The sequence below is a fragment of the Rhinopithecus bieti genome, unplaced genomic scaffold (genome assembly GCF_001698545.2).
Source record: "Rhinopithecus bieti isolate Rb0 unplaced genomic scaffold, ASM169854v2 scaffold_47707, whole genome shotgun sequence".
NCBI lineage: Eukaryota > Metazoa > Chordata > Mammalia > Primates > Cercopithecidae > Rhinopithecus > Rhinopithecus bieti.
This window is the reverse complement of record NW_016819117.1, coordinates 1,429,251-1,457,249: the sequence shown is the minus strand read 5'-3', so window position 1 is coordinate 1,457,249 and position 27,999 is coordinate 1,429,251. Positions and strand designations below refer to the sequence as shown.

Below are 27,999 nucleotides of genomic sequence, written 5' to 3'. Positions count from 1 at the left end.
AAAAAGGCAAGTGAAGTTTTATTCAGGAGTGAAACTTTAAGATGGGGAAAAAGGCAAGGCGGAGAGGGAGTGGGGGGCAGGAGGGACAGCAGATACAGGCAGTACGTTCCTGAGCTGAACACGGCCTTACCAGAGAACCAGCTGGTTCCTGAGACACTCACAGGCCTTGGGAAAGGCCGGAGAGAAGCGCTGTGTCTGGGCGAGGAAGGGACACCTTCTCTCCTGGCTTCCCCCATCTCCCCTCTCTCATTTGTGCCACCTGGCCCCTCCGCGCAGCCTCTACAGAAGCCAGCAGCTCCAAAGGGCCAATCTAGTGGGGACATGTCAGCTTCCTCCACACAGGCCTGAGGAGGCCATGCCAAGGTGGGCCTGCGCCCAGGGAAAGGCTGAGACTCCTGGCAGACAGAGGTCCCTGGAGTTTTACGGCCACAGAACACTGTTGCTGGGCCGCTCTGGCTGGGGAGGCTCAAAAGCTGGGTCCCAGTCACCCCTCAACTTGCTGCACTCACAGCCTTCTCCATCTGTGACACACAGGGCAGCTCCCAGCAGTCTCCTGGGACTCCATCCTCACCCCATGAGTTCTCTGGCTCTCCCCTTAATGTACCCGCGTCTGCCCCTGCCGTGGGGTGGGTATTCCTCTCAGTGGTCACTCGGTGACTGCCCCGGCTTCCTCACCAGTCCTCCTGTTCCACCCTTCCCTGCCTCATCCCAGCCGAGCAGCCAGAGGACCCTTCAAAGCCACATCACTCCATGCCATTCCCTGGCTCCAAACCCACCAAGAACTTCCTGTCAGGGGAGCTGCGGGTACAAGCCACAGCTCTGCTGGGGCCTTGGAGACCTCGTGCTGTCTGGCCACCCTGTACTCCTGGGACCCCTGCATCAGCTACTCTGGCCTCCCCGCCCCAACCAATCAGCGTCCTTGCTGTTCCCAGCTCACTCTCACCTCGGGATCTCTCTCTCCTCCTGAGGAACGAGGACCCCAGCAGCAAATGCAGCTGGGCACACAGGGATGGAACAAGCCCTGCCCACTGCTATAAGCCCCAGCAGAAAACACACTGCAGCCAGGTCCTCGGTCACTTCAACGTTTCATTTGGGCTTCAGACTCTGAGGAAGCGGGCCCCACGAATCCCCTGTGGACAGGCATGGCACAACGCTGGCAGGCATGTGCCAGGCAGGGAGAGGGCAGGACGGCTGGCGGACCCTCAGAAAGACCCTGCCTGAGCTTTCCCTGTAGGGACTGAGCAGAGTGGAGAACTGAGCCCCCTAAAGTGAGCAGCACAGAGCCATTGGGGGCAGGGGCATCCCTTGCTGCAGAGTGGGAAGGCAATGGCCTGGCCTCCAGGGACAGGCACAGGGATGCCCAGCCAGGCCTGCTGTCTTCCTGTGTGACGAGCGAGGCGCTAGGGTATGCGGTGGGCAGGAAGCCACATCCTGAATACCAAGGGGCAGCCCAGGCTGCTCCTGCCTCCCTCACCTGCAGTTCAGCTGCAGCTCCTTGGGGCCTCCACTGAGGAGGAGGCCAGTGGGTGCCTGCTGTGTGCACCTCCACTTCTGCTCCAAACCTAACAGGGGCAGGGCAGTTCCCTACGGGCAGTGTCCTGGGGACCACCCAACTGAGACACAACAGGCTCTGGCTCTGATGCACTTTAATGAGTGCCCTGCCCCTCTCCAACCAGGCCACTCCATAGGCGCCTGGCTAGCTGTCCCATGGGCTCTGGCTGACCACCCTCTAGTCACAGGAGCCATCCTTCCAGCCGTCGCGCCAGCGCTCATCCACTTTTGAGCAGTCGAAGTCAGGCTTGCCCAGCTTGCGGTTCACTTCATTGTGCAGGTGGCACAGCCACTGCGTGAAGCATGCCCGAGTGCGGGTGTCTGGCTGGTTCCTGCACAGCCTGCATAGGGAGAGCAAGTAAAGAATGGGAGGACGCAGCGGCTCCACTGCCCCTGCCAGTTCCCTGTCTGCTCCCAAGGAAGGACAACTGGGGCACTGCTGTGAGCTATACCTGGGAGTGCCCTTATGCTCCAAGGGAGAGGAATTCCCAGAACAGGGCTGACCCTGCAGCTTCCGGGTGTGATGAACTCCCAGGGTTGCTCAAACACCCACCTGGAGAGCTTGGCAAACTCCAACGAGGCCTCAAGGCAAGACGTCACAGCACAGACCTGGCAATTTTATAAGCTTCTAACACCCAGGAAGCGGCATCCAGCGTCTCTGGCCTCAGGCAGAGTGTGGCCTGGGTGGGGCTGGGCACAGCCTTGTAACTGAAAACTGGACTTGTTTCTTAGCACCTGAGGGAGGCCCTGGTGCCTCAGTTCAGCAAGAGACTTAATTCTAACTGCCCAGGCTTACAGCAACAATGGTAACTTTGCCCTAGACATCTGGTCTAGAAACATCCACAAGGGCCAGTGCTGACTCTTGGATGCCTCAGTGAGGAAGAGGTGGCTCTTGGGGGCAAAAGCAGTGGATTTCCAAGATTTTAAAACCAGCAGTCCTGCTCTAGAAGTCAGGCAAAGTGGAGTCCTCCCTAACTTGCGGGGAGCCGCCTTCAGTGCCAGACAATACAGGGAAGCCCTTCCTGGAGCCCTGTGGCTGTGGCAGGAGCAGTACTCAGCAGCAGATCCCAACAGTTTGGCTTTTGAGACAAGATGAGGAGGCTCAGATGGCCCCAGGCCTCACCTGTTGGAGGTCCCTGCTCCTCAGCAAACTTCTGTCACCTCTGCATCCGTTTCTCTATGTTCCCCGCTATACCGTCAGCTAGGAGCCCCAGGCCCAGGCTGCAGTGCAAAGCTCTGCTGCGTGCAAACACATCTTACCTTTTCCTTAGGTCTTCAGCACACTCCTCACAGGGGTAAAACTTTGAAAATAAATGTATGAAGTGGGCCATGTCTTGCTGCTGTTCTGGAGTGGGCAGGTCGGGGTAGTAGGCGGCCAGGGTGTGGAGAAGAGCCCAGCTGTGGCGGCCCAGTTCCTCGCGATCCGGCGGGCAGTCCTCCCTAAACTTGGAGTCCCGCTGCGGAAGCAGGCCGACCAAGAGTGAATTCATTCTCCGAACAAAAGCGCCCAAAGCTCCCCCTTCTACAGCCCAGCCGGTGGCCCACTGGACTCCGGCCAAAGCCCTGCAGACGATCCAACCCACGCGTGGATGAAGGCTGTAAGGCCGGGCTTACCCGGGGGCAAGGTTCAGGGACAGGCAACCCTGTGGAGCTCTGCCGGGGCACCTGGGCGGGGGCAGGGGCAGGGGCTGCGCGGGGCTGGGAGAAGTCGGGCAGGGATCTGCACCTTCTGCTGCGTCCGCATCCACGTCTTGAAGTCCACGCAGGCCCGGCACGGCCGCCTCCGGGAGGCATCCTCGGCGACCGGAGACTCGGAGGTCGGCGCCTGGGCTGGCGTCGGGGCCGAGGCGGCCGCGTCTCTCCGCCCCGCGCCCCGGCCCCGCGCGTCGGTCGCCAGGTCGTCCATCACCTCGGAGCGCGCGCCTCCCGGCAGGAAGAAGAGATTCCGGCCGTGGAAGCTGCCCCGCTCGCCGGGCGCCGCCATGTTGCCCGCGCAAGGCCTGCCGGGCCAGCTCGGCCTCCAGATGAGCCTCCAGGTCAGCCTTCAGGCCAGCGCGCAGCCACAGTAGCCGGAGGCGCGCGCCGTGCTCGCTGGGGCTGGGCCCGAGCTGCGGGCTTGGGGCGGGAGTTGGGGGGCGGGGGCCCGCGGCGGCGCGCGCCCGTGGTGGAGCGGGCCAAGGGCCCCGGGCGGACCCGGGTGCCGGGCCCGGGGCCGTGGCAGGGACGGCGAGCGGGAGGCCGGGGGCCTGGCGCTGGCACCCCGGCCTCGGATCCGCGGGCGCACCGCCCGTGGTTGCGGCCGTCGTGGGCGCGCTCTCGCTTCCTCCAGTAGAAGAGCAGTTGTGTGGCGGAAGGGTGCGCGGGCCGAGGTGCGCCGCGGGCGCTGGGACCCGGCTGACACTCAGCAAAGTCGCGTGTTTGCGCCCCGGCGGAGAGCCCCCATCCGCTCCGCTGTGAGTGTCTGTGTGCCTGCGGCCAGGCTCTTCGCTCTCCCGCTGAGGGGCGCGTTCCACCCCGCTGGTGCCCAGGCCCTTCCTCAGCCGAGGGCTGGCGTGCCGGCACAGGATTGCGGGCGCGCCGCTAGGGTTCTGGCTCTTTGTCGCCGCCCCGGGCGCCATGCAACGGGCCGCCTGGCAAGCAGCGCGGGGGCGCGCCGGCAGGGGAGGGTGGCGCGTGCCTTGGGCTCCCCGCGCCCCCCGGGCCGGCTGCCGCGTCCTAGGGGAAACCTGGGATGAGGGGTCGGGCTCCCGGTTGGAGCGGCCTCTGGGATTCCTCTGCCTCCTTTGCGTTTCATTTTATCATTTCCGCTATTATTTGTGCTCTTGTTCCCAAGGCTTGTGTTTCAGGTGCTGGGCAGAGCAGGGAACACAAGCTCTGTTCCCTGGGACCTCCTCTGTTCATAATTCAGTGGTCAAAGCAGGAAAAAAACAAGGACGTCCATCATTAAATGTTACGTACGAGACTGGTGGTCCAATGGGCAAGGGTGTGTAAAGCCGCGTTGAAGGCTTCCTGAGCGACGGGTTGAGCCTATCTGAAGGATGAGGAATCAGCTGAGGCCCCTTTCCCAGACCAAGCCCAAGGTGCAGGTATTGCATTTTCGAGGGAAAAAAAAAGGCCAGTGGACGCGTAAGGGGAGGGTTGTAAGTGGGGAGGAGGATCATGGGACCCACCAAGACTTGGTTAGCAGCTACGGGATTGGGGAATTTATTATGGGGGTAGGGGGGGCCGGTGCGCGGTGGCTCAGGCCCGTAATCCCATCACTTTGGGGGCCGAGGACGGCGGATCACGAGGTCAGCGAGATCGAGACCATCCCTGGCTGACACGGTGGAAACCTGCTCTACTAAAAATACAAAAACTAGCCGGGGCGCGTGGGTGGCGGGGCCTGTGCTGCCCAAGCTTACCTTGGCGAGGCTGAGGGCAGGGAATGGTGTAACCCGGGAGGCGGAGCTTGCCAGTGAGCTTGAGATCAGGCCATGCACTCCAGCCGGGCGACAAGAGCAGATTCGGCCTCAAAAAAAAAAAAAAAAAAAAAGGCGGGGGGGGAGTGCTAGACGTTTTTGGGGCAAGGGCTTTTTACCCCCCAATCTGATTTCCATTTCAGTTTGCTGCAGATTCCTCTGGCTATCATATGGGGAGTGGATTTCTTTTTTTTTTTTCTTTTTTTGAGACAGGGTCTTGTTCCGTTACCCGGGGTGGAGTGCAGTGGCACGATCTTGTTCACTGTAGCTGCGACTGCTTAGGCTCAAGTGATCTCCCACCTCAGCCTCCCAAGTAGCTGGGACTACAGGCACACGCCACCATGGCCAGCTAATATTTGTATTTTGCGGGGGCATAGATAGAGGTCTCAACATGTTGCCCAGACTGGTCTTGAACTCCTGAGCTCAAGCAGTCCCCCTGCCTCGGCCTCCCAAAGTGCTTGGATTACAGGTGAGAGGCACTGTGTCTGTCCTTGGAGTGGATTTTGTTGGGGCAAGTGAGGAGCATACGGATGGAGGTGGGGTGGCTGTACTATTCAGGTAAGAAAAAAGGGTAGGGGAGGAAAAAGTGGAAACCATGCAGGGCTGATGGGGTGTGGGGCAGGGCCTGTCAGCTGGGGTGGGGAGGCAGCCTCAGAATCCCTCTAGGCTTCTGCTTTTGAATAAATCCTCCCCAGCTTCTCTCCCGTCTTCCAGGGGAGCAAGGTCTCCCCTCGGTTCACACGCTGGACCCCACCAGGTCAGCTAGGCCCTCAGCTGAGATCAGGGAGAAGGTGACAGCTGGTTGGGGCCCCCTGCATATCAGCCCTGTGTGAGCAGGTGTTCATTGCCCATGCCAGGACCAGGGACAGCTTGAGGGCCTCAGCGAGTGCTGGAGGGACAGACACACAAAGGCCCTTTGTTGCAGCGAGGGCAGCTTCCTGGAGGGATGCCCCAGAGGCTGACCACTCCCTGAAGGGGCTGGAGTAGGGGCATCCCAACACAGAATTGGTGACCCCAGCACCAGGAAGAACCACTGTGTGCCAGAGTTGAATGTGGCTTCTGTAGCCTGAACTATAAGGAAGCAGCCAGAGAGGCGGGCACCTGAGCGGGCCTCTGCCCAGGCCATGTTTGCAGTCGGTCATGGCAAATCATGAATTGAGAGGCGGTTCTCAAAACAGCCCTAGTGACCGCTTCCCTGACCTCCACCCCCACCCAACAAGTGCCAGTGACTGCACAGATGGGCCCTCTTTCTCCTACCCCAAGTCTCCTCACTGCAGGGGAACCCCTGGGGTGAGCATGTGAGGTCTGCCCCTCCCCAGTATGTACACAAAACTCACAAAATTACGCATTTAACACACATTTCCTCACCTATTAGTTGCGGACCTTAAGAGACCTTTCCTCCAGCATTAGGATTAAATCAGACAAAGCAGTTAAAGCTTTAAGCACTGAGGCCTTGGTTCTGTACAGAAATCCCCAGGCTAGTTCAAAGACAAGAGTTGTTGGACACACCCTAGCAGGGCAATTACCTCACAGAGCCGGGGAATCCAGAGAGGTGGGCAGGACAGGCAGCACTTTGATTAGCCCTGCCTTCTCCCTCCTCCAGTGGCCAGAGGCAGGCAGGAGCAACCCAGGCAGCAGTTCCGCCTACCCTCCACCCCTTCTTCAGTCTTGCACGCCTCCAGGGCTGGAAAGCTCATTCTTCTTCCTCCTAGCAGCTCTGCCTGGAAGTCCCCCAATCCCTGTGCTCCTGCCCCCAGATCGTGGGCTTGGGAGACAGCAAGAAAGCTGCAAAGGACTAGGCTGGGGCGGCTCCACAAGGACCCCACAGGCTTGAGGCGTTGCCAGATTGTATCCCAGACGGTCTTCTGGGTCCCCCAGAGCCCTCTCAAGCACAGGGAAGCAGAAGGGTCCTCACCCATTTCAGGAGTCTGCAGCCTGGAGGCCACAGTCATGGCAGGCCCCCGATACCCAGTTTCAGTGCAAGGAGCAGCCCTGGTGCAGATCAAGAGGCTCCAAGTAAGACCTGGCTGGGTCCCTAGTGGCCCCAAGGCATAGGAAGGGGGTGCCTGGACCAACACCTCCAAGGCACTCCCAACTTTTTGTCCCCCAGACCTTTGCCTTCTGTGTGCGCTGGTCAGACGGCAGCGACACCTTCGTGCGCAGGAGTTGGGACGAATTCAGGCGGCTCAAGGTAAGTGACCCTGGGCCACCCTGATGCCACGGTGGCGGCTTCCCCACCCGGCTGCCTCCCACTGGACTGCCCCCCATCAGTGACTCCCACTGGAGGCCCTTCGTCCCCACTGAAGCTCCCAGCCCCTGCCATCTGGGTGAGGGACCCAGCCCTCCCAAGGGTGCACAGTGGGCTCTGGAAGACCAATGCCCCGTTCCTGCCCTCAGAAGACCCTCAAGGAGACCTTCCCGGTGGAGGCGGGCCTGCTGCGGAGATCTGACCGCGTTCTCCCAAAGCTTCTCGGTCAGGCCAGCCTGGGTATGGGGGCGGGGAAGGCGGTGGTTTGCCTGGGGCGCCAGGGACCAGTGAAGCCCAACGCGGGGTATCACAGCACGTTTTTGTGGTGCCTTAAGATGCACCACTGTTGGCACACGGGGGGCGCACGAGCCGCGGCCTGGTGCGCCTGCAGCTGCTGGAAACCTATTCTCGGAGGCTGCTGGCGACTGCAGAGCGTGTGGCACAGAGCTCGGCGATCACTGGCTTCTTCGCACCGCAACCCCTGGACCTGGAGCCCACGCTGCCACCCGGCAGGTGCCTGACTCCCCCCAAACTCCCAGCCTGCAGCGGCGTTTGGAGCTGGGAGAGATGTAGGGTGGGGGGAACAGCCAGCGAATAAGGGCAGAGACTGGGAGGCTGGCGGTCTTGCCGGGTGGCGCCTCCGGTTTCACCCTCCCCATCCGCCTACCTCTCACTCGTGCGGGCTGCCCTTCCCAGCCGAGTGATCCTGCCCACCCCAGAGGAGCCGCCTGTCTCGCGTGCTGCGGGCCGCCTCTCCATCCACAGTCTGGAGACTCAGAGTCTGCGCTGCCTGCAGCCTTTCTGTACCCAGGATACGCGGAATCGGCCTTTTCAGGCGCGGGCCCAGGAGAGCCTGGACGTGCTGCTGCGGCACCCCTCAGGTAGGGCCCGCCAATAACCCAGGGATTTGTTCCTCTGCCCCTGGACCCGAGGGAGCCTCGAGATCTGAGTCCCCGCCGGCTTCTTGCGCACAGGCTGGTGGCTGGTGGAGAACGAGGACCAGCAGGTAGCCTGGTTTCCAGCGCCCTACCTGGAGGCGGCGGCCCCGGGCCGGGGCCGGGAGGGAGGCCCGTCCCTAGGCAGCAGCGGTATGCGCCTAACCCCATCCCTTATGCCACCACTACGGCTTGACCGTGTGGCAAGACTGGGTCAGAAGCATCGCAGGCAGGGCGGCCCAGGAGTCCGTGCTTGGTCTCCGCACCTAGAGGAAACCCCGAACCGGTTTTAGAGCGGCCCCGCGGTCAGCAGACTCAAGCAAGGAGAATTTGGAGAAGGGTGCGGGCGGGCCTTGGCCTATGCTGCCCCGCGGTGACTCCAGGCACCCACTGCCAGGTCCCCATTTCTGTGCTTCCCGTGCCTACGAGAACAACCGCGCAGATGAGCTGTCCGTGCCCGCGGGGGCGCGCGTGCGCGTGTTGGAAACGTCAGACCGCGGCTGGTGGCTGTGCAGGTACGCGGGAGCGGGCGTGGGCGGGGAGGCTAGCCGAGGCGGGCGGGCGGGGCCCTAACTACACCCCGCCCCCTCGCAGGTACGGCGACCGGGAGGGCCTCCTTCCCGCGGTGCTGTTGCGGCCGGAAGGGCTGGGTGCACTCCTGAGCCGGACGGGGTTCCGTGGAGGAGACGACCCGGCCGGTGAGGCCCGGGGCTTCCCCGAACCCTCCCAGGCCACCGCCCCTCCCCCCACCGTGCCCACCCGACCTTCGCCGGGCGCCATCCAGAGCCGCTGCTGCACCGTCACACGCAGGGCCCTGGAGCGGCGCCCAGGGCGCCAGGGCCCGTCCCGAGGGTGCGTGGACCCTGTGCCTGTGGCGCACCCTACTACGGAGCAGTGAGCGCGAGGATCTCGATGGGGGGATGGACCGCGCCATCCCAGGGCTAGGAGTGCGGAGGGCGGATCTCCCTGGCCAACAGGACGGGAGGCGGGTATTTGCTGTTCCTCTTGAGTAAAGCTTGTCCCGAATGACCCCCACCGTCTAAGCGTGCGGAGCCGCGGGCTAGATCTCTGCCAGGCCAGGGTGCGGGATGGGCTTGGTAAGGCCGAGACCATCAGCTCCAGTGCCCTTCTGGCTGGCTAGGTAGGGTGTTGGCCAGGGTAGGGGCTGGACTGGAATCCAGAGAGACAGGGCCGGCTAGGAGAGCAGCCTTTATGGGTTTTCCAGGGGTTCAGGATGGACTGGAGAGAGACCGGACCGGCTAGGGGAGCGCTTCTTTATGGGTTTCCCAGGGTGTGGGGGTGGCCGCCAGCACAGGCAGCTTCATGTTGTGCCACAGGAAGTCCAAGAAAGTGGCGGCCTGGAGTGTCCTGCTGAGCCGCTGAAAGTGCCGCTCTGGGGTTGGACAGAAGGAGGTCAGGGGGGTAGTCCACACGCCCCCCAGGATCCCCCAACCCCAGACTGTGCCCACGTACCAGTGTAGGGCAGCAGGGCCTCAAGCGCTGCCCGCACGCCTTCGTAGGCCAGCAGCTCCTCAGGAGCCTCACGCCGCAGAAGCACACCCAGCACGGCCTGGGCTTCGTGGCAGTGCCGAGAGTTGGTGTTCCACGTGATGCAGAAGCGCAGCAGGGCCTCTGTGAGCAACAGGACCCTCATCCTCTTGCCCAGCCAATGTGCCATGACTGGCCCTTGCCCGCCGGGCCACCCACCCTGACCGGCCCCCAACCTTTCTGGTCGCGCCGCAGTCGGAGCATGGTGGCTTCCAGTTTCTCGCAGGCCTCAGGGTCTCTCCGGATGGCTGTGGGAGGAGGGAAGGCTGAGCTGGGGAAAGCAGAGCCCAGTGGTCTGTAGACCCAGCCTCTTGCCCCCGGGTGAGCACTGACCCTGGATGACAGTCAGCACGGTGTGGGGCCGATCCAGGGAGATGGCCAGGCCCAGTGCCCGCAGGTACCGCTTCTCATGCAGTAGGTTGTCCAGCTCTTGCTGCCTGCGGGGAGGGGAGGGAGAGGCCACTGAGGGCCGCTGGCAGAGCCATCGGAGTCAGCAGGCAGCGAGCCTGGTGCTCAGCCTGTTTCCCTACAGCACAGAGCAGGGCTGATGCCAGGAGGGGTGCCACTGCCCTGGCCTTACCTGACCACCTGCTCCTCTTGCCTGGCCTGCTCCTCTGCCTGCTCCGCCTCGGTCACATCCTGGGGTCAGACTGGGGTCAGATGGGGCCTTCACTCCACCCCGACTCTTCCCTGCCCTTGGGGCCCACAACCTTCCAGAGGATGACGCGGGAGTCGCTGGCCCCAGTGAGGGCGCGGTCATCCAGCCGGCTGCAGTGCAGCCCCCAGACCTTGTCCTCGTGGGCATCCAGCGTCCGCACACACTCGTTGTTCTTGATGGTCCAGAGCTTCAGGAGGCCATCCGAGCCGCTGGGTTTGGGGTGGGGAGAGGCTCAGCGTCAGGCAGGTCACCCCGCCACCCCCCACCCCATCGCTGCCCTGCCCCAGACCACTCACCTGGACAGCAGCTGCGTGCCACGGCTCACAAAGGCCACCTTCAGCACAGAAGCATCGTGCCCCTCGAATGTCTGCAAAGGGCGGGGGGGGTAGGGCATGAGATGTCACCAGGGTGAGGGGTGGGGACGGCCTGGATCGCCGCTTACTTTGAGACAGCTGAAGTCCTGGAGCGCCCAGAGCTTGATGGTGCCATCAGCTGAGGCTGTGGCCAGCACCTGGTCCATGGGAGAGAACTGGACGCACCAGAGGCCACGCCGGTGACCTGAGAAGACACCCAGCAGCTGGCACTGCGGCAGGGCCCAGAGCTTGGCTGTGCGGTCCTGTGAGCCTGTGGCCAGCAGCTTGTCGTTGGGGGCAATAGCCACACTGTTGATGTCCTGGCAATGGGAGAAGGTGGTGGCTCAGCACCCCCCCTCCCCCGCCAGCAAGGGCTTGGCCACACCCCCACCCCAGTGGCTATGGAGTCACCTTATCATGGCAGCGCTGAGTGGTCTGGGCCTGCAGGAGGATGGGGCTGTTGTCTGGGGCTGTGTTCTTGGACAGCAGGGCTTTGGGAAGAGGCCACAGCTTCACAGTGCAGTCCTGGCTGCCTGTCACCAGGAAGGACTCCTTCAGCCTGTGGCCCAACAGGAGAGGAGGAGACACAGCTGAGCCCCGGCCAGTCCTGAGGCCAGCTCCCCACAGAGCCAGCCTGGGAGCCCACGGTCCAGACCACGGGGACCGTCCCAGGATGCGGGTTGGCCTGGGTCACCCCCAGGCACCTGTAGGATCACGCCCTGTCTACACTGTCCACCCGCAGCACCTGGTGACTCAGCCCCAGCCACAGGACCCCAGGCCTACATGCAGGGGTCACCTCTCCACCTGGGCCTCGTGCAGAATCATTCTCTCTGCCTAGTGCCCGTCCCCCCTTTAACCACTTCGCCGGGGCTACTTCTGAGGACTGCCCTCGAGGCACGTAGGGACTGTCCTGTCCTGTTCTGTTCGACATCTCTGGGTTGGACCCTCAGAGCAAGCCAAAGCTGCCGCTGCCTCCTCAGCTCCCTGAGTGGCAGCCCCTGCTGGCAGGCCCGGGCCTCCACCTCCCTGACACCCCTGGGCCCAGCCCCGACTCACTACCTAGAGCAGCAGACGGTGCCCACGCTGTGTGTGTGACCGGAACCCTGAGCCACGCAGATCACCTGGCCAGCCTTGTTCATTCTCCAGATACGGACGCTCTGATCCTGGGGACAGGGAGTTGAGGAGAGAGGCTGGTCCATGGGCTTACTGCGTGGCCTCCCTGCCTGGTGCCTCTGCCCCTACCTCTCAGGGTGCCTCACCTTGGCACAGCTGGCAAAGAGCCATCCCTTCCGGAACACATCCAGGGCCAGGACGATATCTGAGATGTTGTGGGGAGGTATAGGTCACAAAGCAAGATGGGGGAAGGGAAGCAAGCAAGGGACCCAGGCAGGTCCCAGGGTGTCAGGTGGGCTGGCCCCACTCACCTGTGTGGCCATGGAGGATCTGGCAGGCCGACGTCTGGAGCTCAAACACTTTCAGGCAGGGGCTATTGGAGGCCACGATGACGTGGGAGTCCTCAGGCCCAAGAAACCGGACATCCAAGACCTCCTCACTGTAGCCAGCGAACTGCAGGGCGGCAGGGGGCAGGAGATGTGAGCCAGGACCTGTGCAAGAGGAGGGCTGGTGCCCGCAGCCTCTAGACAGAGCAAGGCCAAGTGTGCACCTGTTTCTGCAGCCGCAGGGAGCGAGCCTCATAGAGCAACAGGTTGTGGTCGGCGGTGGCGCTGAGGAGCAGGCCGGCAGTGCGGGCCAGGGTGCAGTGAGTCAGCTCCCGCCCAGGGCCCGGCGGCCGGGCCTGCGTGTACACACACTGCCCGGAAGCTGCCTCCCACACGCGCAGAGTGCCTGTGTGGGTGGGGACAGGGCTGCTGAGACTCAGGTCCACAGGCCTTCCCCAACCCCATACTGCTGCCTGTGTCCCGGCCCAACACACCTTGGTCGCCGGCTGTCAGAAAGTACAGGCCTGAGGACTTCACACCCAGCTGGGACACTGGCTCCTCTGGCAATAGCACAGCAGCCTCCACGCTCTGGAGACGAACTGGGTCACAGGCTGCTGTCATGCCCCCTCCCCACCCAACTCAACCAGCCCTGGCCTCCAGGCATGCCCACCTCAAACACAGGCACGGTCCTTGTGGCCTGGCAGCTCTGAAGATCCCAGATGACACAGATTTTGTCACGGCCGGAGCTGGGGTAGCAACAGCAACCTCAGGTCAAGTCTTAGCCTTGGCCCCCACTTTCCAAGCCTCCCCCTCGTACCAGGGCCCACTGCTGACCTGAGCATGGTGTGGCCGTTGGCGCTGAAGGCCAGTGAGGTGACAGCGCTGTAGTGGGCAGTCAGCACAGCCAGGCATGAGCGGTCCTGCAGTGACCACATGCGGATGGCGGCATCCGCGGCTGAGGAGAAGAGCAGCAGGCGTGTAGGGTCCGGGTGGAAGGCCACTAGGCTGCGGGCGGATGGGACAGGATGGGTGAGCTGTGCAGGCTGGGCGGTGCCTCTGCCCTCCTCCTCCCGCCCAACTCACTGCACGACGCCGGGCCGAGCCTCGGAAGTGGTGTGGTCCCATCAGTGCCCGCACGATGTCCCAGACCGCACGGCCCGTCACAGCCACCTGCCAGGGAAGCAAGGTGAAAGGGAGTGGGAATGCCCAAAGCCCCTGCAATCTGTGCCCTGATAACCACCTGTGGCTGGCAGGGCCTAACCTGTTGGCTTAGCAGCGTGGGAGGTGGGGGTCGAAGGACCATGGTGGCCACGGGGGCTGTGTGTAACGCTTCCAGGCGAGTACGCGCCCTCTCGCCAGGCCACTTGAGCCCAGCAGCAAATGCCCGGCTGGCTGGTCCACAACACCTGGGGGAGGATAGCAGGTCACAGAGGGGCAGCAATACCCTGCTCACAGCCTCCTGGACTCAGTCTGGGAGGTAGGCGCTGGAGCAGGTCCCCTCCAGGCCCCGCCCCGCGTACCTCATCGTCAGGGCTGAGGTCAAAGGCAGTGATGTCCTCCTGGTCCTCCTAGGGGAAAGAGTGGTGTGCAGAGCATGGTATGAGTGGGCTGCCCCCTCCACTTACCCCTCACCCACCCAGGCTACCCTCACCTGCTCCAGACTCTGCAGCACGACCCCCGAGGCCACCTCCAGAATGTTGACTCTGGTGCCACAGATGCAGAAGAGGTGGTGGCCAGTCTGGTCCAGCTGGGGACAGAGGGGTCTCAGCCAGGCAACATTCAGCACCCCCCATGGTCTCTGGCTGCCCGCCCCCCTGCCCTTCCCCAGGCTGGTACCTGTGCTTTTCCGCCCTTGTAGAAAGGTTCAATTTTGCGCTCCACAGCATAGCTGGAAGGAGAGCAGGGGGCGAGTGAGCACCCCACCCCTTCAGTCCCCAGGGCCCAGCCCTGTGTTGGGTGCTCCTCTTGAGGTGACCCCAATGTCCCCTGCCCTTGAGTTTCTGGGCAACAGCAGAGACAGGGCATGGGGTAGAACCAGCAGTACTGCAGGGGGCTGTTGCTACCCCCGTCACTGAGAGTGGAGACCTGGGCTGGTGATCCCTGAAGCAGCAGGGGGTGGGCCTGTGTCAGGAAGAGTCAGCCCAACAGCCCAGGGTTCTCAGGGACTCCCCAGTGAGAGCCAGGGGGGTCCTTGGGGACACCCCTGCCGGCGGTGGGTGGCCAGGCCTGGGTAGCCAGCCCAGAGCACATCCTCCCAGTGTCTTCATCCCTGAGGTATGGCATACCTCTTCCCCTTGCTAGCTCCTCCCTTCATCCCCAGGCTTGCCCAGAGCCCGGGTCCCATGAGCAGCTGTCATTTCTGTGACCTCACTCCTGCCCCTCCTCCTTCCCTCTCCATTGCCTCCACCTGGTCCAGGCCATCGCAGCCTCTGGTCAGCCACTCTGGCCTCTTCACTGGGCCCCCTACCTACCTCTTCTTTTTTTTCTTGCTTTTTTGAGACAGAGTCTCCATCTGTCACCCAGGCTGGAGTACAGTGGTGCGATCTCAGCTCACTGCAAGCTCCACCTCCTGGGTTCACACCATTTTGCCTCAGCCTCCCGAGTAACTGGGACTATAGGCACCTGCCACCACGCCCGGCTAGTTTTTTGTATTTTTGAGTAGAGATGGGGGTTTCACCATGGTCTCGATCTCCTGACCTCGTGATCCACCCACTTTGGCCTCCCAAATTGCTGGGATTACAGGCATGAGCCAAATTGCTGGGATTACAGGCGTGAGCCACTGCTCCCGGCCTCCCCTACCTACCTCTTAACCCTGCTGCCAGGTACCTTTCAGAGCATAACTGAAGATGTCACTGCCCTGCATCAAACCCTCCCTTCTGCCCACACACCTTCCAGACCTTGCCCAGAAGAGCTTCTGCCACCCTTGCCTCTGCTTTCCTTCCCTCTCATGGCCCACAGTGCACCCCATTGCTCCTGTCGCAGCCTCTGGGACGGGTTTCCTATCTTCCCCCTGTTCCTTGTATGCGGCCTGGGCTTCTCTTCCCAGTTGTCAAGGTCTGGCTCACTGCGCTTCTGGAAGCCTGACTGCCAAAACGAAAGCAGCCCCTGAGCCCCCGCACCCAGTTGACCCTCCCATGGCGGTGCTGCCAGCCTGGGACCTTCCTTTACCAGTGCTTGGCACAACCAAAGCCCCAGAGCTGCCAGTGGAAACGCTAATCCCCTGAGGCTGCGCTGCCAGGGCAGGGGCACCAGTACTGCTGTTCGACAAAGGCTTGGGGAGTGACAGGGCACAGAACTCAGGGCCTCCTGGGCTTCTGCAGACCCGCCCCTCTCCTGCTGTCTACCTGCTCCCTGGAAAAGAGAGATCGCGGGTAAAACGTCCCCAGGCCGACTGCTCAGAGGTGGTTCTTCGCCTCCCGCCGCCCCCCGGGACCAGCCCCGACCTAGGCTCAGCCCTTTCCTCCCCTCATCGGGACTTCTGGTCCCCACTCCACCCACAGCCGGCTTCTCGGTGAGCCCACGCTGCTGCTCCCGGCGGCCAGGCTCCGATCGCCGTCCTCCCCGAGAGCAGTCGGGGTCGGCTCTCCCGCCTGGTATCACCGCAGCGTCCGCGACCCCGTGAGCCGGCGCACACATAGCCTCTCGCCTCCACGGACCAGAATGCGTGCCCACCCCACGTGCACTTCCGCTATGCCGGCTGCGAAACCAGCTCCCTCCCCGCGCGGCCCCAACGCTTCGGGCTCACTTGGCCTTGAAGCGGCCGACTCCGGCCGCGGTCTCTGCCATGTTGCCGCCGCCGCCGCTCCAGCTGAAATCGGCTAGGGCCCCGGCAGCCGCCGCCGCGTGACAGAGGTTGGCACCGAACTCCTCACAGAACGCCACACTCCCGGCGCGCTGCGATGGCGTCACCGCGCGCGACCACTGTGACGTCCCCACCGGCGCCGCGCGCTTGGCGCCATCTTTGCTTCGGGCAGTGGCTGCTGCCTCGGGAGGCGGAAGCGGGCGGAGACGTTTCCGGCCTGGAGGGAGGGCCATGAGACCTGAGGGTGCTTCGCGGTCTGGTGAGGGTAGACCGGCGCTGGTGGCGGCGCTGGTGGCCTGGCTCTTTGATAACAGTATAAAAAGGCATTCGTGGCCGGGCGCGGTGGCTCACGCCCGTAATCCTATCACTTTGGGAGGCCGAGGCGGGTGGATCACGAGGTCAGAAGATCGAGACCATCCTGGCTAACACGGTGAAACCCCGTCTCTACTAAAAGTACAAAAAATTAGCCGGGCGGGGTGGCGGGTGCCTGTAGTCCCAGCTACTCGGGAGGCTGAGGCAGGAGAATGGCGTGAACCCGGCAGGCGGAGGTTGCAGTGAGCCGAGATCGCGCCACTGCACTCCAGCCTGGGCGACAGATCCAGACTCTGTCTCAAAAAAAAAAAAAAAGGAAAAGATGAAAGAGAGCAAGCAAATGCCTGGAGAGGGCGGCAGGGATGCACCGGTGACAGTTATGAGGGCCGCAGGCACAGAGGCAGGCAGGCCTGCGCTCCGCTTTTATTGACCTATTTACAAGGTATGTTGGCCCTGGGCTCCCCCACCACCTCAGCCCCAGCGTTGCCTTCTGGGGCGACCTTGGCCTCCTCCTGTGAGGTGCCCTCCAGCAGAGCGGTGTCTTCCTCCAAGAAGCTGCTGAGCTCCGCCAGCTCTCGGCGAACGACGCTGGTGGCTCGGTGCAGCCAGCGCACGCGCCGCAGAAGGCACAGCAGCAGGGTCCGACTGCGCTCCTGGCGCGCGCTCCAGGCATTGTGCAGCTCCCGGTAGCAGTTGTGGCGAGCGCGCTTGACCGGGTCCAGGGTGGCCCCGCAGCCCAGGGGGCAGCGCTGCTGGAATCCTTGCTGGCAGTGCTGCCGGTGCTCTGCCAGGGCCCCACGCGGCACCCGCGAGGTGCAGCCCTCGTTGGGGCAGGCCATTAGCTCGAAGGGGCATGAGTCCTGGTGCCCCTTGCGATGGGCCAGGGGGCACGTCACTCTGCAGCCAGCGTTGGCGTTCTTGCACTGAGGGTGAAGGAGAACACGTGTGAAGAAATCAGGCGGGACACCCCCAGAACCCCCCACCCCTGGCTTTCCATTCACCAGGAACCAGGGAACCGGGAGCCTCCCACACTTTTCTGACTTCGGTGAGTGGGTGGAGAGATCATTGGGGCAAATGCTTGGAAGTGGGAAGAAGCTAGAAGTTCCAGGGGAGGGGCGAGGCCTGAGGCTTGGGGAACTGGAAGGTACACAGTTGGGTTGGTCTGGTGAGTGGTGTGGATGCCAGGCTTTCCTTTTTTAACCTCAGTTTACCCATCTGTAAAACTAGGGGGCTGGAGAGTAGTGGCCAGCACACCAGGCACTAGATCCTCTGAAAATCCTCTGTGAGTCCTTTATAATCTCCATTTTACAGCTGAAACTTGCTTAAAGTCACACAGCAACTAAGCAGTAGAGGCACGATTCAAACTCAGCCACGTCTGGTCCTCCCAAGGCTGCACTTGTTTCTCTCTTAAGATACGATTCTCCTGCCCCCTCTCCTGGCCCTGCCCCACCCCTACAAGGGTGAGAAGGGTCGAGGGTCGGGGGAGTGAGTACTTTGAGCTACCTTGACTTCCAGGCGGCCAATGGTTTTCCGGAGTTTATTCACGTGGACGATCTTTTTCCTTTTCACCTGTTTCCTACAGCACGGACAGGTCTTTTGTCTGGAAGGAGGCATGAGTAGGGGTGAGTGTTGGGAGTGGGAAGGGAGCCCTGGTCAAGCTCTCACTCGGTGACCCAGGTGGTCCTTTCATCAGCTGGAGGAGGCATCAGGGCCTATTACAGGGCGCTGTCAGCTCTGAGGCTGGGGCCGGGGTCTGCACACACCACTGAGTGAGGGCATACACATTTTAGTTCAGGGAGATTTCGTGGCTGAGTCTTTTGGCTGACTTTCCCCTCTGTTCTGGGCCACAGCAATGGCCCCCAGTCTCACTCCTACCCTCCCAGCCCCTTGGGTACCCGGTGGCACCTGGCTAGCCACTGGAGGATGCACTTTTTGCAGAAGATGTGGCTGCATGGCAATCTTGCTGGCCTCTTGAGAACCCCATGGCAGACGGAGCACACAAAGTTGCTGTCAGGAGGGCTGGCGAAGAGGTTGAGATCATACCCGCCACTCTGCAAAGGCCAGGTGTCAGGACCTGGCTGGGACAGTGATCCAGTCCCTGGTCCACATACCCAGCAACAGCCTAGCAAGCTTTGGGTGGGGAGGTGGGCCACAGAACTTCAAGTAGAGGGGCTGGCTCAGCACCCACTTTGAGGGGGCAGCTGTAGGGGTTAGGGCCCCCCACCCCAGGACTACTAATCCCTGGTTGGAGATGGGGGCCTTAGCCTGGAATCAGACCTAGCCAGAGCCTTCCAGGTTTCACTGTACCGTATGGGGGCCTGCGACCCATTGCCCACCCTTTCCAAGTGCAGTGGGGTCAATCCCTGAACAACTCAGCAGGTTTCTGGAGTTGGGCACACATCTAAGGGCTGGAGGCAAGAGGACCCCAGGCTCACCATGATCTGTGTCTAGACAGCAGCTCCACAGGCCCCCAGAGCTCAGGAGCCTGCATTTCACAGTGGGTGTGGGCTGACATCACAATAGCATTGTCCAGCTCAAGCCAATCACAACCCTGGTTCAGGGCCCAGAGACCCTGTACAGCCCAGCCCTTGTTCCCTTCTGTAGAGGATCACAGGTAGCCGGGTGCAGTGGCTCACACCTGTAATCCCAGCAGTTTGGGAGGCCAAGGCAGGAGGATCACTTGAGCCCAGGAGACAAGTCTGGGCAACTCAGTGAGACCCCACCTCTTTTTTTTTTTTTTTGAGACGGAGTCTCGCTCTGTTGCCCAGGCTGGAGTGCAGTGACCAGATCTCAGCTCACTGCAAGCTCCGCCTCCCGGGTTTACGCCATTCTCCTGCCTCAGCCTCCCGAGTAGCTGGGACTACAGGCGCCCGCCACCTCGCCCAGCTAGTTTTTTGTACTTTTTAGTAGAGACGGGGTTTCACCGTGTTAGCCAGGATGGTCTCGATCTCCTGACCTCGTAATCCGCCCGTCTCGGCCTCCCAAAGTGCTGGGATTACAGGCTTGAGCCACCGCGCTCGGCCGACCCCACCTCTTTAAAAAGTCACAGGGCTGGGTGCAGTGGCTCATGCCTGTAAGCCTAACACTTTGGGAGGCCGAGGCAGGCAGATCACTTGAGGTCAGGAGTTCGAACCAGCCTGGTCAACATGGTGAAAACCCATTGCTACTAAAAATACAGACAAATTAGCCGAGCGTGGTGGCAGGTGCTTGTAGTCCTAGCTGCTTGGGAGGCTGAGGCATTATTGCTTGAAAGCCGGAGGCAGAAGCTGTAGTGAGCTGAGATGAACCAAGCTTCATGGAGCTGTTTCCCCCAGGCCAGGGCTTCAGTGGGATCACAGGGATCGCCCCTCTTCTCTCCAGAGGGCTGCAGCTCCTAGGGCTCCTAGTGTTTTGGGGCTTTAGGCATTGAGCCACTAGGGGTCTTCAATTAGGATCTGATACTCAGGGGCTAGCTCCAAGGCAGTGAGAACTAAACTCCCGGGTAACCTGCTGCCCCAGAGCAGGGGGCCCAGCCTCCCAAACCAGGTGTCTGATCCACTCCAGCCTAGCACCACTGGGGCGCTGAGTTCATCTAGGCCTAGCTGGTCAAATCCCTTAGAATCTCAGCTGGTCTCACAAGGAAGTCACTGGAAGCCTCTGAACTTCCCATCCTTGCGAGCGCTCTGCTGGCCCCACCTGGCGCCCTTTGGGCCAGGGCACTTTACCTGAGGCGCGCATGGCCACAAGACTGTTCCCAATCTGGCTCCGCCACTTAAGCGTCGGACCTTACATGTCACCTGCCAACCTCCCACATCCTATCCTTGTGTCCAACGCGGCGTTGGGATGGCCAGGAAAGACGAGGAGGCATCTCGCTAGGGTTCTCCCCGCCACAGCGTGAACAGATGCACTTGCCAGGCTGACAGGCGGGTCGGGACCCCAAGAACACCCGCACGCAGTGAGTTAGGCAAACAGCTTTATTTGAAAGACGGGGAACAGCAGAGTTCCCCCGACCCCGCGGTCCTGGCGACGTCGGTCTCAGGCGTGGGAGGACCAGTGTCCTGCGGCGAGAAAACAGGGTTAGGGGTCGGCAGCCGGGGTCAGGAGTCAGGGGCCAGACCACGCGAGCGGCCACACCTGGGGGGAGGCCGCGGCGCCTGTCGGGGCCTGGGTTTCACCGCCGCACATGGAGCAGCGCGCGGTGAGCTGAGGCCCCCGGAGGCTCTGGGCGTCGAATCTCACCCGCGGCCACGGCCAAAGCCGGGGGTGATTTTCAACCAACGCCGGTCTCCAAGACCACCAGCGGGATACTGGTGGCGAACGCGGCACGACCTACCTGAGTGAAGAGGGGAGCGCAAAAGACGCGCGGGCGTTTATAGCCGCTTTTCGGGCGGTGTAGATGCCCAGGCCGCGGCTGGGGCCGGACGCGCAGGGCGGGGCACCGCGGAGCCAATCACAGGTTGCCTTATGGGAGCTCGGCGGGCTCCCGTCCGGGGCGGGGCAGCGGAGGTCTCGCGGCGCTTGGTGTGGTATAAAACCTGCTTCCCAGCAGGCCTCGCTCTTCTTCTCCGAGAAAACACGTGAGTGGTCGTGTGTGCCGCTGCGGGTCTCGGCGCGGGCGGCGGGAATCTGCGGACATCGAGTCCGCGCTCCTGGGCGGGAGCCCCTGTCTGGGTCTTGCGGGGGCTGCTAGATGCCTAGGCCGCACTGACTGGTTCTTGTCGTTTTCTCCAGCAAATGGCGGATGACGCCGGTGCAGCGGGGGGGCCCGGAGGCCCTGGTGGCCCTGGGATGGGGAACCGCGGTGGCTTCCGCGGAGGTTTCGGCAGTGGCATCCGGGGCCGGGGTCGCGGCCGTGGACGGGGTCGGGGCCGAGGCCGCGGAGCTCGCGGAGGCAAGGCCGAGGATAAGGAGGTAGGTTTCAGCTACGCGCGGGATCGGGCCGTAGGCGGCGGCGGAGAGCGGCCCTGGTCACTCGCGCATTTTCTCCCTCTAGTGGATGCCCGTCACCAAGCTGGGCCGCTTGGTCAAGGACATGAAGATCAAGTCTCTGGAGGAGATCTACCTCTTCTCTCTGCCCATTAAGGTACGCGTCGGTCGTTGGGGCGTTGAACAAGTGCGACCCCGGAGTGGTTTGGGCTGGGGTTGGATGGTTGGCATCTGCCATTGACCCGCCTTGAAGGGCCCAGCGTCTCGTTGGAGAGGTTGAGGTTGTGTTGCGGGCTGGCTGAGGAGAGGATTCCATTTGAGAGAGCTTGGATGGATATACCAGAGTGAAGCGAGAGCCACAAAAGGCATTTCAGCGCATCTTCTCACGTTCGCAGCGAATTCATTTCCAAAGAGCTGAGACAGAAGCAGCGCTCGGTTCATGCCATCCGGGAGGACGATGAAATTCAGGTTGTGGGAGGACACTGTAAGGGTTAGCAAACTCATAGTCCGCGTGTGCAGGACAGCTGTCGTCCGCGTCCAGCGGGTGCAGTGGGAAAGGCTAATTGCACGTTTGTCATGTGAGCATTGGCTCTAGCAAGGTACAGTGTTCATGGCTAGGCCAAAGCCGGACAAAGCAAAAGGAAACCTGAGTGGAAAGCCACATCTCACCAAACAAGAGGAAAAGGGCAGATAGGAAGAAACGATTGAGATGCTGAAACATTGCTAATCTTACAAGATTCCATTAACACTGCTGAAACGAAACGAAGGGGACAGATGGGGGATGCCAGGTGAGGGGGTTCATGACTATTTTTTTTGGCGGGGCAGAGTCTCGGCCTGTCATCCAGGCTGGTGCGATCTCGGCTCACTGCAACCTCCGCCTCCTAGGTTCAAGCGATTCTCCTGCCTCAGCCTCCTGAATAGCTGGGTTTACAGGCGCCCGCCACCACGCCTGGCTAATTTTTTGTGTGTTTAATAGAGATGGGGTTTCAACATGTGGGCCAGGCTGGTCTTGAAGTCCTGACCTTGTGGTCCGCCCACCTCAGCTTCCCAAAGTGCTGGGATTACAGGTGTGAGCCACCGCCCCGCAGATGACTTTGGTTGTTGAATAGCATAATGGTGCTAAGTTTTTATTTAATGCACTCCCCACAATTCTGTTGTTTGTTACAGGAATCTGAGATCATTGACTTTTTTTTGGGGGCCTCTCTCAAAGATGAGGTTTTGAAGATTATGCCGGTGCAGAAGCAGACCCGTGCTGGTCAGCGCACCAGGTTCAAGGTACCTGGCTGTCCTGGAGTGGGCTGGGCTGGGCTTGTCAGACTCTCTCGGCTCTGCGTAGTTGCACTTGGCTTCACCCGTGTGACTTTCGTAATGGGGAGAGAGAGAAAAGATCTCCTCAGGACCTGGGATGGGCCTTACTGTGGCCTCTCTTTCCTTGAGGGGCGCAACAGGCCTTGGGTGGTGGGCGGTGATTGGGTGTAGGGCTACCAGTCGCCTCACACACATCTCTTCACAGGCGTTTGTTGCTATCGGGGACTACAATGGCCACGTCGGCCTGGGTGTTAAGTGCTCCAAGGAGGTGGCCACCGCCATCCGTGGGGCCATCATCCTGGCCAAACTCTCCATTGTCCCGGTGCGCAGAGGCTACTGGGGGAACAAGATCGGCAAGCCCCACACCGTCCCTTGCAAGGTAGGCTGGTGGCAGGTTATGGGCCTGCTGTGGGGCGGGCTCCTTTGGGCCCTTGTCTCCTGACTTCTTCCCTCACCAGGTGACAGGCCGCTGTGGCTCTGTGCTGGTGCGCCTCATCCCTGCACCCAGGGGCACTGGCATCGTCTCAGCGCCTGTGCCCAAGAAGCTGCTCATGATGGCTGGTATTGATGACTGCTACACCTCAGCCCGGGGCTGCACTGCCACCCTGGGCAACTTCGGTAGGTGGTCCACGCATGGGGCATAGCCATGGTCTCTCAGCTCCGCTTAACCACACGGGTCCGGTGTGTGCTTGGCGTGTTTTCAGGGAGGCAGAGAAAGGCTCTCCTAATGCACGACAGACCCGCCCAGAATGGCCTCTCTGTTCCTAGGAGTGCGACAATTTTTGGGTTGGGGGACTTGCCTCAAGCACACCACTGACCTTCCTGGGGTTCTTTCGTTTTGCAGCCAAGGCCACCTTTGATGCCATCTCTAAGACCTACAGCTACCTGACCCCTGACCTGTGGAAGGAGACTGTGTTTACCAAGTCTACCTATCAGGAATTCACTGACCACCTTGTCAAGACCCACACCAGAGTCTCCGTGCAGCGGACCCAGGCTCCAGCTGTGGCTACAACATAGGCTTTTTATACAAGAAAAATAAAGTGAATTAAGCCTGTTACTATTTCCTGTGTCCTGCATGGTTAGTGGTCGTTTGAATCTGCGACGTGGGGCCAATAGATCACACCAGAAATACAGGCAGGTTGCAGGACTTTATTTCAGCAACAGTCGTACAGAGCCACACGGCAGGCGCACCCACAGATGCCTCAGGAGGTGGCAGCGGCGGCCTCTTTTGCAGCTTTTCTCTCTTCCAGCATCCTCTCCTTCTGTTTGGCCAGGCACTTCCTGGCAGAATAGTGAGCCCCCAGGTCCTGATCTGAAAGCAATAGAAACAAGCTGGGAACCCAGGCCTCTGCTACGGGCAAAGGGGGCAAAGTCAAGTGGGCAGAAGTGAAGGGAGGGAGGAGTCACAATGGTTCCGGGCCCCAGGCCTCAGAAGGATGGGAGGGAGGCCACGCACAGCGGTCCTGGTAGGCCTTGGCCACCTGGGTGAACTGCTCCATTTCCTTGCTGCAGTTCTGCTTGTAGTTGTGTCCTTCCCTCTGCTGACAGGCCTTGAGTCGAGCCTGTATAATGTTGACAATTTCTTGGTCGACTTTGCTGGGGGAGAAAGGGAGCAAGAGAGGCTAATCACAAGGAATCCTTTCCCTGTACCCCTCGAGAACAATTGAAATCTAGAGCCCTGGGGTCTGACTCCTCCCATGTCACCCTTAAGATCTGGGCATGCTACTCTCTGGCATCCCAGGGACCGGTGGCCCAGCTGCACATGCTGCAGATCTCCACACTCCCAGCGTGGCTCACGTACTAGTCCCTCCGCCACTGCATTTCGGCTTCATACATGCACAAGACATCGTTCTCCTTGCACTCAGTGATGTCCGGCACACGGCGGTACTGCCGGTGGTAGTAGTAATACCTGTTCTTTGCGTGCTGCCGCTCTATAAATTCTGCAAAGACAAAACAACAGACTCAAACACCTCATTGGTTTGGACAAGCTTTTAGCTTTCTAGTTCTCATAAGCCCCTTGGAGGGGAGGGAGAACTTCCTGAGTGTTCCAGCGTTTAGAAAACAGGCAATTTGGCCGGGCGCGGTGGCTCACGCCTGTAATCCCAGCACTTTGGGAGGCCGAGGCGGGCGGATCATGAGGTCGAGATCGAGACCATCCCGGCTAACACGGTGAAACCCCATCTCTACTAAAAAAAAGTAAAAAAAAATAGCCAGGCATGGTGGCGGGTGCCTGTAGTCCCAGCTACTCGGGAGGCTGAGGCAGGAGAATGGCGTGAACCCGGGAAGTGGAACTAGCAGTGAGCCGAGATCGCGCCACTGTGCTCCCGCCTGGGTGACAGAGCGAGACTCCGTCTCAAAAAAAAAAAAAAAAAAAAAACCGGCAATTCGTCTCTCTATGAGGTGTGGCCGGCCAGGCAGGCCTGTGAAGGCCTAGGCTACAGATGATGGAGAGCTCCAGCGTACCAAGCATCATCCTCAGAGTTCCACATGCATTACCTTACTCTGTCCCCCACACAAGCCTACAGGCAGCTGCTTCTCACAGACAGCACTGACTGTGACGCGGCTCTGCCAGTGCACCTCCCCCAGCTGCACAGGGACCCCTGTGGAGTCCTGGGGGAGGACTGGGTGCGCAGAGGTTCCAACAGGGAGCCTCCAGCAAGCAGAACTTACCACCTGACGGCCTCAGCTTCCTCACTGGGAAATGAACAAGCTAAAAAGAGAGCTCGAACATCCGGACACATAGGACAGACATGTTTTAGGACTGCTACGAAAGAGAGGGAGCTGGGTCAGCTGTTGCACGGTTTCCAGATCCTTGGGGGTTTGATTTGCAGACTTCATCCTTTTACAAGAGAACCACCAGAGCATGCTATGCACCCCAAGTGTTCAAAAAGAACTGAACCAGGCTGGGCGCGGTGGCTCAGGCCTGTAATCCCAGCACTTTGTGGGGCCAAGGTGGGAGGATCACCTGACGTCAGGAGTTCGAGACTAGCCTGACTGACATGGTGAAACCCCGTGTCTACTAAAAATATAAAAATTAGCTGGGCGTGGTGGTGGTGCACCTGTAATCTTAGCTATTGGGGAGGCTGAGGCAGGAGAATCTCTTGAACCCCGGATGGGGCACAGGTTGCAGTGAGCCGAGATCGCACCACTGCATTCCAGCCTGGGCAACAGAGTGAGACTGTCTCAGGGAAAGAAAAAAAAAAAACTGAACCGGGCATTCTCCCGGTTCGTTCCAGAGATGGTGAATGTGGGCATCTCGGCCATCACCCTGACACTTGGTCATCTGGCAGAGAGACAGGTCTAACAACCCCCAGGATTCAGATGCTTCCCTGTGCAGACCACCCCTAACATTTGAGAGAGGCCTGAGGCCAGCGGTGCAGTGGAGGGGTTCCCGGGGCGGCGGGGGCGGAGAGCAGTGCGGGGTCCTGGAGCAGTGGGTGCTGGGTGCGGCAGGGAGGGAAGAGTCCTGGGAAGAAGCGGGGCGTCCCAGGGTGCAGGGGAGAGTAAGGGATCCTAGGAGGTGGGGTCCGGGGTGCAGTGGGAGGCCAAAGGAGGCGACGGAGCTCGGGGGTCTCCGGGGGTGGGGGGTTGTCCCCGGGGTGCAGCCGGGGGCAGTCTCAGGGAGATGGGACCCGGGGGCAATGGAGGATCCAGGCAGGGTGTGGGATCCAGGGGTCCCCAGAGGCCGGCGAGGGAGCCCCGGGCTGGGGCCTCGTACCTCTCACGAGGGTCACGGGTCGGTCCACGATTAGGTCGAACGCCTTCTCTATGTAGACGATGGGATTGGGCACCCAAGTCTGCGACGACAGCACCGGAGTGCGGCGCGGGGGCTCAGGGTACACATCCTTGTCCCAGCTGTCCGGCATGGCGGCTGGAGGCGCGAACTCCGCTCCCTGACGCGCTGCCCTTGCCTCTACCTCGGTCCGGGTCCCGCGGCCTAGGTCGCCAGCTACACAGGACGCCGAGGGCGGCTGCGTCTGTGCGCTGGCGGCCGCGAGGCACCATGGGACTTGTAGTTCCCCGACTCCGCCCGGCGCGGCCTGTACCCGCCTCGCGGCAGCGGCCTCTGTTTCTTGGTCTCTGCTGAGCGCCTGCGCGATGCTGGTCACTGGTATGGGAGCCTGGGAAGTAGCCGCGAATCGGACAGATCCCTGCTTACGGTGGAAGAAACAGACAATAGGCAACAGACATAAGGAATAGGAGGGAGTCATTTGGTTCCCACTGCCCGCCAGGCACTGTGCTGAGTGCAGCAGCGAAGAAGATAAACAGCCCGGCTGTGATGGAGAACACAGGCCGTTAGAGCATACACGACAAAGTCAACAAATAACACGCAATTCCAAACTCCCTACTCTTCCAGGAAGCTTTCCTGGATTGCCTAGCCCCTACAGAATTCTCTGGGCCCCGCTCTCTACCAGGAGTCCTCTTGGACTGGCTGGTGCCAGTGAACTTGGGAGCCTGTCTGGGGGAGGGCAGGGGGCAGGCCAGGAGGCAGGGCTTGCCCTTAGGCGGCTCACAGGGAGAAGGCACCTGGCACGGGGCCCTCTCGCCGGTTTTGATCGTTCCATCCTGGCCCTGAGCACTCTGGTGCTTCTAGGCAGCTCCACTGAGCAGGGCCCTGCTGGCCTCATCTGCAGTCTCCACACCGAGCATGGCCCCTGGCTGGTATCCGAGGAGACACTAGTCATGCCCTGTCCCGAGGCAGAAGCCAGCGACACAGAACCATCAACCCTACAGATCTACAGTCACAGAAACATTCGATCTTCACATTATGAACTTTTTTTTTTTTTGAGGCAGAGTCTCACTCTGTCGCCCAGGCTGGAGTGCAGTGGCGTGATCTCGGCTCACTGCAAGCTCCGCCTCCCAGGTTCAAGTGATTCTCCTGCCTCAGCCTCCCGAGTAGCTGAAACTACGGGCACACACCACCATGCCCGGCTAATTTTTTGTATTTTTAGTAGAGACGGGGTTTCACCGTGTTTCTGGTCTCAAATTCCTGACCTTAGATGATCTGCCCACCTCAGCCTCCCAAAGTTCTGGGATTACAGACATGAGCCACCGCTCCCAGCCAAACTCTTGGAAAGAAATACAAATCATGAGACCCAAACAATCTTGACATTTTAGTAGCCTAGAATCTTAGTATCTATTGATGTAAGAGTCACAGATCTTAGAGACATCGTAGGCCTGAAAAACTGTAAAATTCCACTGCTATAGAACTTTACAACCGGCCAGGTACGGTGGCTCACGCCTGTAATCCCAGCACTTTGGGAGGCTGAGGCGGGTGGATCACCTGAGGTCAGCAGTTTGAGACCAGCTTGTCCAATATGGTGAAACCCCATCTCTACTAAAAATACAAAAATCAGCCGGGCATGGTGGCATGTGCCTGTAATCCCAGGTACCAGGGGGGCTGAGACAGGAGGATCGCTTGCACCCAGGAGGCAGAGGTTGCAGTGAGCCGAGATTGTGCCACTGAACTACAGCCTGGGCA

At 60.9% G+C, this 27,999-nt stretch overlaps 6 protein-coding genes and 1 long non-coding RNA gene across 20 annotated transcripts; 2 read left to right on the top strand and 5 right to left on the bottom strand.

The window, feature by feature from the left end:
* Positions 1–3: 3 nt before the first annotated feature.
* GFER (growth factor, augmenter of liver regeneration) lies at positions 4–3,682 on the bottom strand. Its single transcript, XM_017858402.1, has 3 exons — positions 3,278–3,682; positions 2,812–3,008; positions 4–1,892 (listed from the first exon to the last, which is right to left on the bottom strand). Exons 1-3 carry the CDS (start codon positions 3,533–3,535, stop codon positions 1,730–1,732), a joined length of 618 nt encoding a protein of 205 aa, XP_017713891.1. The 5' UTR covers positions 3,536–3,682; the 3' UTR covers positions 4–1,729.
* On the top strand, positions 3,508–9,226 carry NOXO1 (NADPH oxidase organizer 1). 14 transcript variants are annotated; one of them, XM_017858396.1, is made up of 10 exons: positions 3,508–3,587; positions 5,479–5,567; positions 6,934–7,025; positions 7,120–7,200; positions 7,407–7,497; positions 7,593–7,770; positions 7,954–8,138; positions 8,232–8,345; positions 8,590–8,707; positions 8,787–9,226. In XM_017858396.1, exons 2-10 carry the CDS (start codon positions 5,540–5,542, stop codon positions 9,088–9,090), a joined length of 1,191 nt encoding a protein of 396 aa, XP_017713885.1. In that variant the 5' UTR covers positions 3,508–3,587; positions 5,479–5,539; the 3' UTR covers positions 9,091–9,226. The 14 variants fall into 14 exon arrangements, 13 of the variants coding, with proteins under 13 accessions (XP_017713885.1, XP_017713880.1, XP_017713878.1 ...); XM_017858391.1 differs by having other exon boundaries at positions 6,613–7,025; positions 7,410–7,482; XM_017858389.1 differs by having other exon boundaries at positions 6,613–7,025; positions 7,407–7,482.
* On the bottom strand, positions 9,192–16,401 carry TBL3 (transducin beta like 3). Its single transcript, XM_017858404.1, is given in 24 exon segments — positions 9,192–9,585; positions 9,666–9,824; positions 9,917–9,988; positions 10,074–10,177; positions 10,321–10,379; positions 10,451–10,607; positions 10,695–10,765; positions 10,841–11,071; positions 11,163–11,310; positions 11,811–11,914; positions 12,011–12,069; positions 12,176–12,317; positions 12,415–12,596; positions 12,685–12,778; positions 12,861–12,936; positions 13,025–13,195; positions 13,274–13,287; positions 13,289–13,360; positions 13,452–13,533; positions 13,535–13,596; positions 13,711–13,758; positions 13,842–13,937; positions 14,027–14,078; positions 15,936–16,401. Coding segments are annotated over 24 exon segments (2,679 nt in total). The 5' UTR covers positions 16,226–16,401; the 3' UTR covers positions 9,192–9,451.
* A 280-nt stretch (positions 16,402–16,681) lies between these two features.
* RNF151 (ring finger protein 151) lies at positions 16,682–18,975 on the bottom strand. Its single transcript, XM_017858401.1, has 4 exons — positions 18,740–18,975; positions 18,210–18,355; positions 17,808–17,904; positions 16,682–17,227 (listed from the first exon to the last, which is right to left on the bottom strand). The coding sequence occupies exons 1-4, from the start codon at positions 18,740–18,742 to the stop codon at positions 16,736–16,738; spliced, it is 738 nt and encodes a 245-aa protein (XP_017713890.1). The 5' UTR covers positions 18,743–18,975; the 3' UTR covers positions 16,682–16,735.
* A 1,263-nt stretch (positions 18,976–20,238) lies between these two features.
* Positions 20,239–20,713, bottom strand: LOC108519414 (uncharacterized). Its single transcript, XR_001882617.1, has 2 exons — positions 20,617–20,713; positions 20,239–20,341 (listed from the first exon to the last, which is right to left on the bottom strand). It is a non-coding gene; the product is annotated as an uncharacterized LOC108519414 (long non-coding RNA).
* A 55-nt stretch (positions 20,714–20,768) lies between these two features.
* On the top strand, positions 20,769–23,577 carry RPS2 (ribosomal protein S2). Its single transcript, XM_017858399.1, has 7 exons — positions 20,769–20,860; positions 21,015–21,194; positions 21,277–21,366; positions 22,377–22,484; positions 22,723–22,896; positions 22,976–23,135; positions 23,362–23,577. The coding sequence occupies exons 2-7, from the start codon at positions 21,018–21,020 to the stop codon at positions 23,532–23,534; spliced, it is 882 nt and encodes a 293-aa protein (XP_017713888.1). The 5' UTR covers positions 20,769–20,860; positions 21,015–21,017; the 3' UTR covers positions 23,535–23,577.
* A 69-nt stretch (positions 23,578–23,646) lies between these two features.
* NDUFB10 (NADH:ubiquinone oxidoreductase subunit B10) lies at positions 23,647–26,692 on the bottom strand. Its single transcript, XM_017858400.1, has 4 exons — positions 26,236–26,692; positions 24,319–24,457; positions 23,974–24,113; positions 23,647–23,829 (listed from the first exon to the last, which is right to left on the bottom strand). The coding sequence occupies exons 1-4, from the start codon at positions 26,381–26,383 to the stop codon at positions 23,720–23,722; spliced, it is 537 nt and encodes a 178-aa protein (XP_017713889.1). The 5' UTR covers positions 26,384–26,692; the 3' UTR covers positions 23,647–23,719.
* Positions 26,693–27,999: the final 1,307 nt, after the last annotated feature.